The 17,644-nt window shown below is 44.1% G+C and overlaps 1 protein-coding gene across 5 annotated transcripts in view; it reads left to right on the top strand.

The window, feature by feature from the left end:
- The window catches only part of NT5C2 (5'-nucleotidase, cytosolic II), a 214,049-nt gene that overhangs the window by 53,259 nt on the left and 143,146 nt on the right, over positions 1-17,644 (top strand). For all 5 annotated transcript variants that reach the window (XM_030202814.1, XM_030202820.1, XM_030202815.1 and 2 more), the window contains one exon: positions 12,773-12,894. In XM_030202814.1, the coding sequence (XP_030058674.1) occupies positions 12,794-12,894 (101 nt within the window). In that variant the 5' untranslated portion in view covers positions 12,773-12,793. The remainder of the gene's footprint in view (positions 1-12,772; positions 12,895-17,644) is intronic.

The raw sequence follows: 17,644 nt of genomic DNA on the forward strand, positions 1-17,644 counted from the left end.
ACTCCCAGCGGCTTCAAGCATTGTACTCGCTGCAACCGGACCATCTCGAGCACCGACCCTCACGCGTGGTGTCTTCAATGTCTTGGGCCCGACCATCTTCCAGCTTCTTGTAAGTTGTGTAAGTTAATGAAGAAGCGGATCCAAATGGCTCAAGAGGCTCAGCTTGAGGAACTTTTTCCTGAGCGGTCCGGTCCTTCAACTTCGACCTCAGTACCGAGGGCATTGGCGTCGACGTCAAGGGAAGCAGCGACACCGAGAGTGCAGGTAATAGCTGCCGAGAGACTGCATCGAGAGCAGTGAGGCATCGAGTGGGTCTCCACCCATCTCGAGGCCTCCTGCTATGCAGGCCCCCCGGCTCCGAGGACGCGTGACGATTCTATGTCATCCTCATCGGTACCGAGGAGTCTCGATGACGGGCATCGAGCGAAGGCGAAGAAGCACCGTCATCGATCTCCTTCCAGACACAGTACCGAGAGAGTTGGCACCCAAGAAGCGTCAGCGCCGGGAGGACCACTCACCATCCATTCAGGAGGTGCCGATGCGTCAGTCATGTGGCAGCCTGGTACTGGCTTTCGAACCCCAGCAGATTCTGGCACCGTCACCTGCACTGGCCCCACAGCCTTTTCCGATGGAAGCTCTCGATGAGCATATCCGGGCCCTTCTTCCAGAGCCTCTGGAAGGGTTGCTTCGTCAGTCTGCCTCTGTGTTGGGGGTGCTTGTGCCTCCCGTACCAACTGTAGAAAAGGCATCTGGGCCATCACCTGTGAGGAGGTCCCCGCCCTCGGTGCCGCTTGCCACCCGGGTCGACTCCCTTTCGACGTCGGTGGAGGAAGCTTCACCGGAGTCCAGGCAGGGGTCGACTTCTCGACATCCCCCACGAGGTCGTCGATCCTCGAAGTCAAGGCAGGCTCGGGTTCGGGCTGCTCTTAGGGAGCTTCTGTCCAATACCGAAGAGGAGCGGTCATGGGGAGAGGAGGAAGACCCCAGGTACTTTTCGGAGGAAGAGTCCTGTGGGCTTCCCTCTGATCCTACTCCACCGATTGAAGTAAGGATGTCTCCACCTGAGAGTCTTATTTCTCAACCTTTGTGCGGGAAATGTCTAAGGACATTCCCTATGAAGGTTGTGGAAGAGCCCAGGGCTGAGATGCTCGAGGTCCTGGATTATCCTTCACCTGCAGAAGTTGCAACGGCCCCCCTGCACAATACACTCAGGAAAGTGCTGATGCGGAACTGGTCTTGCCCTCTCTCTAATCCTGTGGCCCCCAAGAAGTCCTAGTCCCAGTACGGAGTCCATGGAGAGCCTGTAATGGTGAAGGCCCAACTTCCTCATGATTCCATGGTGGTGGATTCTGCTCTCAGAAGAGCCAAGAGTACTAGAGACTATGCCTCGGCGCCCCCAGGCAGCGAGTCTAAGACCTTGGATTCTTTTGGAAGGCGTACGTATCAGGCCGCAGTGCTCGCCGCCAAGATCCAAACATACCAGCTCTACACGAGCATTCACTTACGGAACTTGATGAGGCAACTGTCCAGTTTAGTTGAAGCACTTCCTCCAGAGCTTGCTGAACCTTTTCACCAGGTGATCAGGCAGCAGAAGGTGTGTCGCAAATTCCTGGCCAGGGGGTCTTACGACACTTTTGATGTAGCATCCCCAGTAGCTGCTCAAGGTATAGTGATGCGCAGACTCTCATGGCTGCATGTCTCTGACCTGGATCAGAAGACCCAGCAGCGAATGGCGGGGGGGATATTCTCTTTGGAGAGAAAGTAGAGGATATGGTTGATCAGATGAAAAAGCATCATGATGCCATTGATTCTCTCTCCCGCGGGACGTCTTCTGCTACTTCATCCTCATCCAGGAGGTTTTTTGGAAGGAGGAGGAGTGCTCCCTATTCCTATAATAGGCGTAGGTACATTCCTGCTTCTCAGCAGCCGGTTCAGGCTCAGCCCCAGCATGTGCGTTTCCGTCAACACCGTGCACCTAAGGCCCCCAGGGCTCCCCAGCAAAAGCAAGGGACGGGCTTTTGACTGGCTCCAGTGCAGCATAGCCGCAGTAAAAGTGTCCATACTGGTTGACTTGCCTGTCGGGGGGGAGGTTGATATTTTTTCACCAAAGGTTGCCTCTTATAACCTCCGACAGGTGGGTTCTTCAAATAGTCCGGTTAGGATACACACTCAATCTGGCATCCAAGCCTCCAAATTGCCCAATGGGAGCTCAATCCTTCAGCTCCCAGCACAAGCAGGTACTTGCAGAGGAACTCTCCGCCCTTCTAAGGCCAATGCGGTCGAACCCGTTCCACCAGGGGAAGAAGGGCTGGGATTCTATTCCAGGTACATCCTTGTGCAAAAGAACACGGGGGATGCGTCCCATCCTAGACCTAAGAGCCCTGAACAAATTCCTAGTCTGAGAAAAGTTGGATGGTTTACCTGGGCACCCTTCTTCCCATGATTCTGGAAAATGATTGGCTATGCTTTCTGGACTTAAAGGATGCCTATACTCACATCTCGTTACTCCCAACTCACAGGAAGTACCTTCGATTTTGACTGGGAACTCAGCACTTTCAGTACTGTGTACTGCCCTTTGGCCTAGCATCTGTGCCCAGGGTCTTCACAAAGTGCTTGGCAGTTGCCGCAGCATCGCTACGCAGACTGGGAGTGCATGTGTTCCCTTATCTTGACGATTGGCTGATGAAGAACACTTTGGAGGCAGGGGTTCTACGGTCCATGCAGATGACTATGCAACTGCTGGAGCTACTGGGGTTTTTAATAAATTATCCCAAGTCCCATCTTGTTCCATTGCAGAAATTGGAGTTCATTGGAGCTCTGTTGGATACACGGATGTCTCGAGCGTATCTTCCCCAGGCAAGGGCAGACAGTCTTCTGGCTCTCACGGCCTGGATGTTGAAGGCGTAGAGTTCGCCTCCTTGGGTCTTTCTGAGGGTGTCTCCCGAGTCTTGCTTCCAGGAAAGATTGCACGAAGAGGTGTTACTCTTGCACGAAGAGGTGTTACTCTTTTAAATGGAGGAGGTTTGTCGTCTGGTGTGACAGCAAGGCCCTAGATCTTCACTCTTGTCCTACACAGACCCTGCTTGAATACCTTCTACACTTGTCAGAGTCTGGTCTCAAGGCCAACTCCGTAAGAGTTCATCTTAGCGCAATTAGTGCTTATCATTGTTGTGTAGAGGGTAAGTCTATCTCTGGACAGCCTTTAGTTGTTCGCTTCATGAGAGGTTTGCTTTTGTCAAAGCCCCCTGTCAAACCTCCACCAGTGTCATGGGATCTCAACGTCGTTCTCACCCAGCTGATGAAAGCTCCTTTTGAGCAACTGAATTCCTGCCATCTGAAGTACTTGACCTGGAAGGTCATTTTCTTGGTGGCTGTAACTTCAGCTCGTAGAGTCAGTGAGCTCCAAGCCCTGGTAGTGCATGCACCTTATATCAAGTTTCATCATAACAGAGTAGTCCTCCGCACTCATCCTAAGTTCTTGCCGAAGGTAGTGTCGGAGTTCCATCTGAACCAATCAATTGTCTTGGCAACATTTTTTCCCTGTCCACATACCCGCCCTGGTGAGGGCAAGTTGCACACCTTGGACTGTAAGAGAGCATTGGCCTTTTACGTGGAGCGGACAAAGCCCTATCGACAGTCTGCCCAGCTGTTTGTTTCTTTTAACCCCAACAGGATGGGAGTTGCCATCGGAAGACGCACCATCTCCAATTGGCTAGCAGATTGCATTTCCTTCACTTATGCCCAAGCTGGGCTGACTTTAGAGGGCCATGGCACGGCTCACAATGTTAGAGCCATTGCTGCGTCAGTGGCTCACTTGAAGTCAGCCTCCATTGAAGAGATTTGCAAGGCTGCAACGTGGTCATCAGTCCACACATTCACATCTCACTACTGCCTTCAGCAGGATACCCGATGCGACAGTCGGTTTGGGCAGTTGGTGCTGCAGAATCTGTTCGGGGTTTAGAATCCAACTCCACCCTCCTAGGCCCATTTCTGTTTTGTTCCAGGCTGCACTCTCACTTAGCTGTGTTCCTTTTCAGGTCAATTTCTGTTATGTCCTTGCCGTTGCGAGGCCCAATTGACCAATGTTCTTTGTTTTGAGTGAGCCTGGGGGCTAGGGATACCCCACATGTAAGAATATTAGAGCCTGCTTGTCCTCGGAGAAAATGAAGATACATACCTGTAGCAGGTATTCTCCGAGGACAGCAGGCTCAATATTCTTACAACCCTGCCTCCTCCCCGTTGGAGTTGTTCCTTATATGTTTTTGCTTTTTATTGAACTAAGTGCTGCACGTTCACGTCACGGGCGGGGAGCCACCCACGCATGCGCGGTGGGTTGGCCCGCGTGGCGGAATGTTCGCAAAGGTTCTCCAGCTTTGAAATTTTTTCGTCTCCTGGGCTGTAGCGGACGACGACCCACATGTAAGAATATTGAGCCTGCTGTCCTCGGAGAATACCTGCTACAGGTATGTATCTTCATTTTTTTTTTGTTACATTTGTACCCCGCGCTTTCCCACTCATGGCAGGCTCAATGCGGCTTACATGGGGCAATGGAGGGTTAAGTGACTTGCTCAGAGTCACAAGGAGCTGCCTGTGCCTGAAGTGGGAATTGAACTCAGTTCCCCAGGACCAAAGTCCACCACCCTAACCACTAGGCCACTCCTCCACATGACACTACTTAGAAACATAGAAAAATTAGGCTGATAAAGACCATATGACCTATCCAGTCTGCCCATCCATGCCATCTACTCTCCCTATCACTTCTTAGAGATCCTGTGTACTTGTCCCATGTTCTCTTGAATTCAGATACTCCACTACTTCCACCAGGAGGCTGCTCCATGAATTCACCACCCTTTCTGTGAAGAAATATTTCCTCAGGTTACTTCTTTGAGTCTGTGCCCTTTCACCCTCATCCTGTGCCCCCTCGCTCCAGAGCTTCCTTTCAGTTGAAAAAGGCTTGCCTCCTGTGCTTTTATGCCACATAAGTATTTAAATATCTCTATCATATCTCCCTTATCACACCTTTCTTGCAAAATATACATATTGAAATCTTTGTTTCCCATACACTTAGACAAAGATCACCAACCATTTTAATAGCCGCTCTCTGGATCGACTCCATCTTGTTTATATTTTTTTGAAAGTGTGGTCTCCAGAACTGTACACAATATTCTAAATGAAGTCTCACCAGAGCCTTATGCAGGGGCATCATTTCTGTCTCTATGCATGCCATCACCTTTTGTAAAAGTCATCACATAGAATCACACCTAAGACCCGCTACTCTTTGTCCCCAAAAGTTTTTCACCTGCTAAACAGTACTGTTCCCTTGGGTTTTTGCAGCCCAAATGCATGACCCTGCATTTTTTAGCATTAAATGTAAGCTGCCAAATTCCATACCATTCTTCCAGCTTCGCTTAATCCTTCCTCATGTTATCCACACCATCAGGGGTATCTACCCTGTTACAGATTTTGGGATCATCCGCAAAAGGCAAGCCTTACCAGAGAGCCCTTCAGCAATATCGCTTACAAAAATATGTTAAAAAAAAAAAGCAGTCCAAGAATGGAATCTTGTGGCACACTATTGATAACATCCTTTTCCTCAGAATGAGCTTCACTACCCTCTGTCACCTTCCACGCAACCAGTTTCTAAGTACTACTACTACTACTACTTAACATTTCTAGAGCGCTACTAGGGTTACGCAGCGCTGTACAGTTTAACAAAGAAGGACAGACCCTGCTCAAAAGAGCTTACAATCTAAAGGACGAAATGTCAAGTTGGGGCAGTCTAGATTTCCTGCGTAGAGATATAGTGGTTAGGTGCCGAAGGTGACATTCAAGAGGTGGGCTTTGAGTAAGGATTTGAAGATGGGCAGGGAGAGGGGGCCTGGCGTATGGGCTCAGGGAATTTATTCCAAGCATGGGGTGAGGCAAGGCAGAAAGGGCGGAACCTGGAGTTGGCGGTGGTGGAGAAGGGTACTGAAAGAAGGGATTTGTCTTGAGAGCGGAGGTTACGGGTGGGAACATAAGGGGAGATGAGGGTAGAGAGGTAAGGAGGGGCTGCAGAACGAGTGCATTTGTAGGTTAGTAAGAGAAGCTTGAACTGCATGCGGTACCTGATCGGGAGCCAGTGAAGTGACTTGAGGAGAGTGGTGATATGAGTATATCGGTCCAGGCAGAAGATAAGACGTGCAGCCGAGTTCTGAACGGACTGAAGGGGGGTAGATGGCTAAGTGGGAGGCCAGTGAGGCGTAGGTTGCGGTAGTCGAGGCGAGAGGTAATGAGAGAGTGAATGAGAGTTCGGGTGGTGTGCTCAGAGAGGAAAGGGCGAATTTTGCTAATGTTATAGAGGAAGAAGCGGTAGTTTTTGGCTATTTGCTGGATATGCGCAGAGAAGGAGAGGGAGGAGTCGAAGATGACTCAGAGGTTGCGGGCAGATGAGACGGGGACGATGGGGGTGTTATCAACTGAAATAGAGAGTGGAGGGAGAGGAGAAGTGGGTTTGGGTGGGAAGACAATAAGCTTGGTCTTGGCCATGTTCAGTTTCAGGTGGCGGTTGGACATTCAGGCAGCAATGTTGGATAAACAGGCTGATACTTGGCCTGGGTTTCTGCAGTGATGTCTGGTGTGGAGAGAGAAAGCTGGGTCACTTTAGGGCACATACTGAGGGCACTCTGTTTACTTACTAGTCATCTAGGTGGAACCGTGTCAAAAGCTTTGCTAAAATCTAAATATACCACATTTAGTGCTCTCCCTCAATCCAACTCTGTGGTCACCCAGTCAAAGGAATTAATCAGGTTTGTCTGACTAGACCTGCCTCTAGTGAAACCACCATGTTGCCTCGGTCCTGCAATCCATTGGATTAAAAAAAACTTCACTATTCTCTGTTTTAAAAGTATTTCCATGAATTTACTTACCACAGAAGTTGGACTTACCAGCCTGTAGTTCCCAACCTCTTCTTCCGTTTTTTTGGAGAGGGACCACATCTATTCTTCAGTCCTCCGGGAGCACTCCTGACTCTAGGAATGCATTGAAAAGGTCAGCAGTGGAGCAGCTAGAACTTCCCTAAGTTCCTTCAGTACCCTTGGATGTGTGCCATCTGATCCCATTGCTTTGTCCACCTTCAGTTTAAGCCAGTTCCTCACAAACATAGTCCTCGGAAAATTGTTCAGGGATTACCACCCCTCCTTTCCTGTTTGTGTTTGTGTTCTGTGGTTCTGCTCCCATCTCTTCAGCTGTGAATACAAGACAGAAATATTAAGCAATTCTGCTTTATCTTTATCAGCTTCTACATCCTCCCCTTCACCTTTGAGTCTCACCATGCCACTTTTGCACTTTCTCCTATCACTAACATGTCTAAACAATGTCTTGTCCCCCTGACTACTGTGTTCCTCTTTTTGCGATCTCTTGTAGTTTACAAAAGCTAACCTCTTTTTTTTTTTTCTTACCTTTTCAGCTACTACTTTTGAGAACCAAAGCAGCCTCCTTTTCCTTTTATTTACTTTCCATACCAAAAGTTTTGTTGCCCTTACAATAGCTCATTTCAGTTTTGCCCACTGCGTTCCAACTTCTTCCAGATATTTCTATCCAGACAGCAACTCCTTGAGATAATCCTTCATCTGAATAAATTTAGGGGTTTTTTTTTGTTTTCGTTTTTTTTTTTTTGAAGTCTAGAACCTTCACTTTTGAATGAACCCTCTCTATACCGATCTTAATATTAAACCACACTATCTGGTGATCACTGGATGCCAGATGATCATGTACTATGTGTGCGCCTGATGCAAAGAGCTCCTAGCTCTCAGGGAACGTGTCCGTTCTCTTGAGGCTAGAGCAGCAGACTTGGTGGAGCTGAGGGAGACAGGGAGGTACATAGAGGAGACCTACAGGGATGTTGTAGAGAAGTCCCACCTCCAGTCTGGTAGCCCTTGTGCTACCTTGGAGGAGGGAGGTCTCCTAGAAGGAGAGCATCACCCTGGTGAAGTAGGAAGTACTCCTATAGCCAGGAGCTGCCCACCAGGGGATGTACTATCCTCTCGCACCAAGGATATGTCTCCAAGTGCTGCCCAGGAGGGAAAGGTTAGGACAGCTGTTATAGTTGGTGATTCAATCATTAGGCATATAGATAGCTGGGTGGCTGGTAGACGTGAGGATCGCCTGGTGACTTGCCTGCCTGGTGCGAAGGTGGCGGGCCTCACGCATCACCTAGATAGGATTTTAGATAGTGCTGGGGAGGAGTCAGCTGTCTTGGTACATGTGGGTACCAATGACATAGGAAAATGTGGGAGAGAGGTTCTGGAAGCCAAATTTAGGCTCTTAGGTAGAAAGCTGAAATCCAGATTTTCTAGGGTAGCATTTTCTGAAATGCTACCTGTTCCAGGGCCCAAGAGACTGGCAGAGCTCCAGAGTCTCAATGCGTGGATGAGACGATGGTGCAGGGAGGAGGGTTTTCGATTTGTTAGGAACTGGGCAATATTCTGGGGAAGGGGGAGCCTATTCCGAAAGGATGGGACCAGGCTGCTGGCATCGGCATTTAAAAAGGAGACAGAGCAGCTTTTAAACTAGAAATAGGGGGAAGGCCGACAGTCGCTCAAAAGCGCATGGTTCGTGATACGGTATCTTTCAAAGATATCACCAAAACAGGGAAGATAGGATATCCTGATAGTGAGGTTGCAAAAGAGACCATAGTAGATCAGGTGTCCCTAAATAAAAATCAGACAAAAGATTGCAAATTAGTACTGTCAAGTACTAAGCATGATTTAAATAGAAGCAACAAACACAGTTTGAAATGTCTATATGTGAATGCCAGGAGCCTAAGAAGTAAGATGGGAGAGTTAGAATATATTGTACTAAATGAAAAATTAGATACAGTAGGCATCTCTGAGACCTGGTGGAAGGAGGATAACCAGTGGGACACTGTCATACCGGGGTACCAATTATATCGTAGTGATAGGGTGGATCGAATTGGTGGAGGGGTAGCATTGTATATTAACGAGAGCCTTGAATCAAATAGATTTAAAATTCTGCAGGAAACAAAACACTTCTTGGAATCCCTCTGGATTGAAATTCCATGTGTAAAGGGGAAAAGGATAATGATAGGAGTGTACTACCGTCCGCCTCGCCAGGATGAACAGACGGATGCAGAAATGTTAAAGGAAATTAGGGACACAAACAAACTGGGCAACACAATAATAATGGGTGATTTCAATTACCCCGATACTGACTGCGTAAATGTAACATCAGGACACGCTAGGGAGGTAAAATTCCTTGATGAAATCAAGGACAGCTTTATGGAGCAGCTGGTACAGGAACCGACGAGAGAAGGAAAAATTCTAGACCTAGTCCTAAGTGGAGCGCATGATCTGGTGCGGGAGGTAATGGTGCTGGGGCCGCTTGATAACAGTGATCATAATATGATCAGATTTGATATTAGCTTTGAAGTAAGTATACATAGGAAATCAAATACGTTAGCGTTTAACTTCAAAAAAGAAGACTATGATAAAATGAGAAGAACGGTGAAAAGAAAAAGAGGAGCGACTGCGAGGGTCAAAAATTTACATCAGACGTGGATTCTGTTCAAAAACAAATCCAAGAAGACAGGAGGAGCCTCCACAGAAAGTCAAAGCAAAACAGCAAAAGTAGAGGCTGACAAATGCGCAAACCAATAGGGAGATAATATCAAAAACCAGTTTATTCAGAATATTCATATCAATATCAAGGACCTTGATATTGATATGAATATTCTGAATAAACTGGTTTTTGATATTATCTCCCTATTGGTTTGCGCATTTGTCAGCCAATAGTTTTTCTGTTCAAAAACACCATCCTGAAAGCCCAGGCTAAATATATTCCACGTATTAAAAAAGGAGGATGAAAGACCAAACGATAGCCGGCATGGTTAAATAGTGAGGTGAAGGAAGCTATTAGAGCTAAAAGAAAATCCTTCAGAAAATGGAAGAAGGAACCGACTGATAAGAAATGGCATAAGGAATGTCAAGTCAAATGCAAAGTGCTGATAAGGAAAGCTAAGAGGGACTTCGAAAAAAAGATTGCGTTGGAGGCAAAAACACATAGTAAAAATTTTTTTTCGGTATATTAAAAGCAGTAAGCCGGCCAAAGAATCAGTTGGACTGCTAGATGACCGAGGAGTAAAAGGGGCGATCAGGGAAGACAAAGCCGTAGCGGAGAGATTAAATGAATTCTTTGCTTCGGTCTTCACCATGGAAGATTTGGGTGGGATACCGGTGCCGGAAATGGTATTCGAAGCTGACAAGTCGGAGAAACTTAATGAATTCTCTGTAAACCTGGAGGATGTAATGGGGCAGTTCTACAAACTGAAGAGTAGCAAATCTCCTGGACCGAAAGGTATTCATCCAAGAGTACTGGTAGAACTGAAAAATGAGTTGCGGAGCTATTGTTAGAAATATGTAATTTATTCTTAAAATCGAGCGTGGTACCGGAAGATTGGAGGGTGGCCAATGTAACGCCAATTTTTAAAAAAGGTTCCAGAGGAGAACCGGGAAATTATAGACCGGTGAGTCTGACGTCGGTGCCGGGTAAAATAGTAGAAACTATTAAGAACAAAATTACAGAGCATATTCAAAAGCATGGGTTAATGAGACAAAGTCAACATGGATTTAGTGAAGGGAAATCTTGTCTCACCAATCTGCTACATTTCTTTGAAGGGGTAAACAAACATGTGGATAAAGGGGAGCCGGTTGATATTGTGTATCTGGATTTTCAGAAGGCGTTTGACAAAGTACCTCATGAAAGACTCCAGAGGAAATTGGAGAGTCATGGGATAGGAGGTAGTGTTCTATTGTGGATTAAAAACTGGTTAAAAGATAGAAAACAGAGAGTAGGGTTAAATGGTCAGTATTCTCAATGGAGAAGGGTAGTTAGTGGGGTTCCCCAGGGCTCTGTGCTGGGACTGCTGCTTTTTAACATATTTAACATATTTATAAATGACCTAGAGATGGGAGTAACTAGTGAGGTAATTAAATTTGCTGATGACACAAAGTTATTCAAAGTCATTAAATTGCGGGAGGATTGTGAAAAATTACAAGCGAACATTATGAGACTGGTAGTCTGGGCGTCTAAATGGCAGATGACGTTTAATGTGAGCAAGTGCAAAGTGATGCATGTGGGAAAGAGGAACCTGAATTATAGCTACGTCATGCAAGGTTCCACGTTAGGAGTCACGGACCAAGAAAGGGATCTAGGTGTCATCGTTGATGATATGTTGAAACCTTCTGCTTAGTGTGCTGCTGCGGCTAAGAAAGCAAATAGAATGTTAGATATTATTAGGAAAGGAATGGAAAATAAAAATGAGGATGTTATAATGCCTTTGTATCGCTCCATGGTGCGACCGCACCTCGAATATTGTGTTCAATTGTGGTCGCCGCATCTGAAAAAAGATATAGTGGCATTAGAAAAGGTGCAGAGAAGGGCGACAAAAATGATAAAGGAGATGGGACGACTTCCCTATGAGGAAAGGCTAAAGCGGCTAGGGCTCTTCAGCTTGGAGAAAAGGCGGCTGATGGGAGATATGATAGAGGTCTATAAAATAATGAGTGGAGTTGAACAGGTAGATGTGAAGCGTCTGTTCACGCTTTCCAAAAATACTATAACTAGGGGGCATGCGATGAAGCTACACTGTAGTAAATTTAAAACGAATCGGAGAAACCTTTTCTTCACTCAACATGTAATTAAACTCTGGAATTCGTTGCCAGAGAATGTGGTAAAGGCTTAGTGGAGTTTAGGAAGCCGGCCAAACCTTTTTTAAAGGAAAAGTCCATAGACCGTTATTAAATGGACTTGGGGAAAATCCACTATTTCTGGGATAAGCAGTATAAAATGTTTTGTACATTTTTGGGATCTTGCCGGGTATTTGTGACCTGGATTGGCCACTGTTGGAAACAGGGTGCTGGGCTCGATGGACCTTTGGTCTTTCCCAGTATGGCAATACTTATTTACTTATGTACTATAGCATCAGAAATACTCCCCATGAGTAAGCACTAAGCCCAATATGACCCCCATCTTGCGTGGGTTCTGTTACCAACTGCTGGAATAGTTCTAAACCCTGTAGAGAATCCAGGGTTTCCAATAATGGGGATACCCCAATCAATATCTGGCATATTAAAATTACTATGCCATGTTTGATTTATTCTTACTGTCCACCGTCTTGAGTGAATTCCTTCAAAAAGACGGTAAATAAATCCTAATAAATAAAATTACCTATTAGTAGTACTTCCAATTTTGAATGTCTTCAATTAAATCTCTGTCCACTTCGTCTGTCTGTGAAGGAGGCCTGTATATCACACCAATGTAAATGTTTTCCATTCCCTCTTTCCAGCTTAACCCACACTAGCTCTTTTTTACCCTGTAGGTCCTGCAATTTTGTGCTTTAATATTATCTTTAACATATAATGCCACTCTCCCTCCCTTTCCTCCTACCCTTTCTTTCCTGAACACATTATAGCCCGGTATAACTATATCCTAGTTACGGTTCTCTGTGAACCATGTCTCTGTGATTGCCATCAGTCTCTTCCATCACAGCCTCGAGATCTAAAACCTTGTTTCCTGTACTTTGGGTGCCTCTTTTTCCCATTTGTGTAGAGATATTTAATGTTTCACTTACCTTAAAAATTGTAGGAAGTCACCTCTAATGGGTGATTTAGTACTTCATAAGTGATAAAAGTATGATTTAGAATCTTACTGAAATTGAGCTTTTGTTGTATTATTTTCATGTTGATAATGGCTTAATATATATTTATTTGTTTAGCTTCAAGCAATCACCATAAAGATGACAACCTCTTGGAGTGATAGACTGCAAAACACAGCAGACCTACCAGCTAACATGGATGGACATGCTCTCAAAAAGTACAGGCGTGAAGCATATCATAGGTATGGTGTTCTGGACATGATCATTGGTTTGTGCATGTGAAGCCATATGTGTATGATGTAGAGAATATTCTGTGACTTTTTATTTATTGGGATATATTAACTGCCTTTATGAAGAGATTCACCTGAGGCGGTGTACAGCAGGTACTATCTAACATAAAACTTACAATTTTGTTAACAGCATAATAATAGTAAAATGACCAAGTATAAACATAAATATAATAAATGAGGTAAACTTGAAAACGGCAAGTAGGACTACCATGAGTCAGGATCAAAAATATACATATTTATCAGAACTGAAATTCAAATAACAGAGATATATACCTGTAATAAGATGTCAGCATAATACTAATGAAACATCTAATAAGCCCACATTAAAACATTCAGATTATGTATGACACCAATGGTTTTCTATAGCATAGCTTACCATATAGTTGAGGTGCCAAGTACAGATATATAGATATGGACAAGATGGTATAGTACAGAGTCAATTGGGATAAATAGATGGGTGGCTAAACTCAAGGCAAATTCTTTGTATAGTTAAACAAGATATAAAGACTGATCTGTTAACCGGTGCAGAATGAGTCAGTCACCCAGTGCATTAAAGACTTGGGAGAAGAGCCAGGCTTTCATATGCTTCCTGAGGTAGTCTTGAGTTATACATAGCCCCTCTGGGAGTAAATTCCAGAGTGGGGAGCTACACCTGAGAAGGTTGGCTGAGGGGTAACACATTGTACAATTTCTTTTGATGAGGGGACAGATAGTGCTGATCTTTGAGAGAACCTTAGCAGTCTCAAAGGTGTGTAAAGAGTCAGAGGGCCTTGAAAATAAAACATAAGAGTTTTAAATTTAGCCCTGTAAGGTACTGGTAGTCAAGTGTAGTTTTTGCAGGAAGGGTGTGATGTGGTCACGCCACTTGCATCCTCCTGTCAACTAATTCTGAATTAGTTGGAGTTCATGCAAACCCTTTTTGGTTTGACCAGTGTGCATGACATTACAGTAGTCTAGTCATGTGACATGGACCACTCTGGTCAGACTCCTCTTTTCAATATATGGAGAAAGATTTCATAGCTGCCGTAGGTCATAGAGATAATTTTTAAAGGTTGTTTGAATTTTCAGGATCAGAGTGAGTGATGAGTCTAGCAGTATTCCAAGATTCCTGATTTGTGATTTTAGGGGGAGTTCATACTTCCCAAAAGTTATTTTGAAGACAGATATTTGTCCACTTGTGTTTGGTACCCAAAGAATTTCAGTTTTATTTGGGTTCAGGCAAAGTTTGTTGTTGTTTGCCCATTTCTGAATTGCAATTAGGCAAGCAGTCAATTTTTTCAGAGCTGTGGGTAGATCTGGTTCAGTGGGTTTGAGCAGTTACACTTCATCGGCATAGATGTAGAATTTTGTGTCCATTGACTGAAGCAGCTCAGCCAGAGGCTTGAGGTAGGTATCTATAAAATGGGGGATAGTATGGATCCCTGTGGCACCCCACAGTTCAGTGCCCAAATGATGTGCTGTTACTGAACCGAACTGATTTTTGTCTGTCTGACAAATAGGATTTGAACCACGTAAATATTGTTCTCCGAGGACAAGCAGGCTGCTTCTTCTCACATGTGGGTCGTCGTCGTCCATGGTGGACCCAGGACTGAGATTTTCTAGTAAAATCTAAAAGAGCTTTGTGACAGCCAGCAAAGCACGGGACGGAGGCACTGTGCATGCGCGGCCATCTTCCCGCGCGCGCCCATTCCCACCTCAGTTTTATTCTTTTCCGCGGTGGAGAGTGGCTGCTTGCGATCTCTCTCCCTTCGGTCCCAGGAAAGACTTAGGCGCTTTTTCCGTGTGCTGTTGCCGCTTTTTTCTTGTTTCTAGTCGCCTTTTTTCTTGTTTTTTTTATTTTCTAGTAAAAAAAGAAAAAGAATCCCTACTTTTTTTCCCCTTAGCTTTGCCCTTATATGTTTCCTTTCGGTTCCGTTGCGGCCTTTTGGGCTGCCCGGCCACAGTTTCCCTTTTTTTTTTTTGTGCCCTAAGTTGGCACAATCGAGCCGTTTGACTTCGCCGCCGCGATTGTTCCGCTGATGTCATCGAAGCCTTCCAGCGGCTTCAAGAAGTGTGCTCGGTGCCAGCAGTCGATCTGAGTAAATAGCTACTTAATGGTGGCATTGCAAAACAAAAACATATCAGTGTTGTAGAGCACAATTTTTTCTTGCAGATGATACTGTTCACAAGCTGATTCAGGCAGACTCTTTTTTTTAATAATTGGCTTTGAACTTTGGTACATTTTACCATTTGCGCTGACAGTGCCAACTTTGAAGAGATCCTGCTGGGCAATTATAGATGCTGGTTAGTTGCAAATCTGGCAGTATTATGTCCAGCACAAGCATAATGCTTGTTCAAAATTTCAAGTCCGTATCTTTGCATGGAAGTTGTTGCGGTCTGAATATTGGTCCATATATGTTCTGATGAGTCACGACCAATTTTGATGCACACTTTGAGTCAACTTGTTTGACTGGATTTTGCATCCATAACGTTAAAATGTATTTCATCGGAATTAGCATCAAAAACTGTACAGGATTTGAATTTTTTAGCCATTCTTATAAATGTGTTTGGATTTTATTAGACCCCAAAAATGGCATTTTGGTAAATGTTGCGCGTTCATGGACTGACAATCTTTCAGAAAAGGGGGGTCTAGATCTGCAACTATTGCAGTTAGAGACCTCAGATTTGAACAAAATTGGAGAACATGATGGTGGGAACTTTTTTAAATTTTAGACCACTTGGCATGGAATGACCCAGGACTCTTATTACTCTTATGCAATACCAACAATTAGTGGAACAACTTCATGGAGTAAAAAGCTTCACAGGTGACATCAAGATGACTTTTGGCAACTTTCTTTAGAGGAACATTGAGACAAAGGTACTTGAACAGGAATCTATATATAAATATCTAGGAGTGGAGGAAGGAGTGACAATTGCCTAAATCAGTGAAAGAAAAGATCAGTAAAGAATATTACAAGTTGATATTTAAAATCTGTACTCTGGTTAATAAAATTATTCATTGCGAATCCCAGATATATATGTTAGACCTTATAGATCTACCAGCAAGGAATACAAAAAGTTCATCACGCACATTCTTGAACCGCCACTACCCCAACTGTAAAGGACTTAAATATAAATCAATATATGCATCTAGCTTCTCCTACATCTGCAGGCAACTTTGGAACGCATTATCGAATACCATAAAAACAACGCATGATCTAGCAGCCTTCCGGAAATTACTTAAGACTAACCTGTTCAAAGAGACTTATCAAAAGGATCCTTCTTAAAGACCTGATACCAAAACTGTACCAGAATAAGCTAACATTGAACTATTTTTATTTGGTTACTTTAATCACATTGTCATTATTGAACGTTTTACATTACCCTTGATTTCAAATACCTGAAATGAATTGCATATCTATTCACTTATTTTCTTCTAATTTACTTTATATTTTCTATATTTTAATTGTAATAACATTTTGTACTTCTCATTCTGGAAATGGCACTCACCACTACTGTATAATGTAAGCCACATTGAGCCAGCAAAGAGGTGGGAAAATGTGGGATATAAATGCAGAAAATAAATAAATATTGAAGAGTGCCTTGACATCGCTGAATAAGATACAAGCCGTTAATCAGTTGGCAGTCACACATTCTTATATTGCTTTGGAATTGTGCACTAGTCTCTTAAAGAGCTTGAAAAACTGGATGTGCAAAAAAGAGAATCCTCCCCACTTTACCCACGAGCTCATATATAAGACTTACTATATACCAAGACTACATTCCCCGAGCAGAAATAGATTATACCACTATCATAGACTTCCAGGTTTACTTAATGGCATCATCAGAACTAGCTATACAAAAGGTGTGGTGAATATGAATATAAACTTCCTGAAGCCATCTCCATCATTAAACTTAAACAAGGGCATTTGATATACTGCCTTTTTTGAGGTACAACCAAAGCAGTTTTCATGTTATATACAGAATCTCAGTCTCTATCTCTCTCTCGTGGGCTCTAAGTCTTAAGTTTTTGTACCTAGGGCAGTAGAGTGTTAGGTGACTTGTCTAGAGTCACAAGGAGCTACAATGGGAATTGAACCTAGTTCTTCAGGCTCTCATCCCCCTGCACTAACCATTAGGCTACTCCTCCACTCTGAATGATTGAGAATTTATCAGTGTACATAAGGAAGGAAGCAACAGAATTTGCAAAAGAGGAGAAAAAAATCTTCAAAGAATTAGATCAGCAAATGAGGAAAAACAAGTGGGAAATACAAAGTGTTATTCCAGGATCCATTTGTTGTTCAAAATTGGATGCATGAGTGGTGGTTAAGGTCAACTGAAACTTAAGAAAAAGAGATAATGGCAGCACAAGGCAGTGGATTACAGACGAGATATACCGTTTTTTTCTTTTTCTATGTTGCTGTGAACCAACAGTCTTTTATTGATTCTGCAAGAAAGAGCTAGGAACAGTTACACAACTTGTAGCTGGCTACAAAGTTCTAATGGCAGAAACTTTCTATACAGAATGGCACAATAAGGAGGACATCTCATCCTTTGGAAACTTTGGAAACATTATACTGTTGTACTGGAAAAGCACTGGGATCATGACCCAAAGAGAACTGTGTAGAATGAAGAGGTTATGATCATCTGGGACATTTCCATTTTTACTGATGAAAAGCTGGATGCAAAGAAACAGGACATAGAGGTAAAAGCGAAAAGAACC

Source organism: Microcaecilia unicolor, chromosome 5 (assembly GCF_901765095.1).
Source record: "Microcaecilia unicolor chromosome 5, aMicUni1.1, whole genome shotgun sequence".
Taxonomy (NCBI): domain Eukaryota; kingdom Metazoa; phylum Chordata; class Amphibia; order Gymnophiona; family Siphonopidae; genus Microcaecilia; species Microcaecilia unicolor.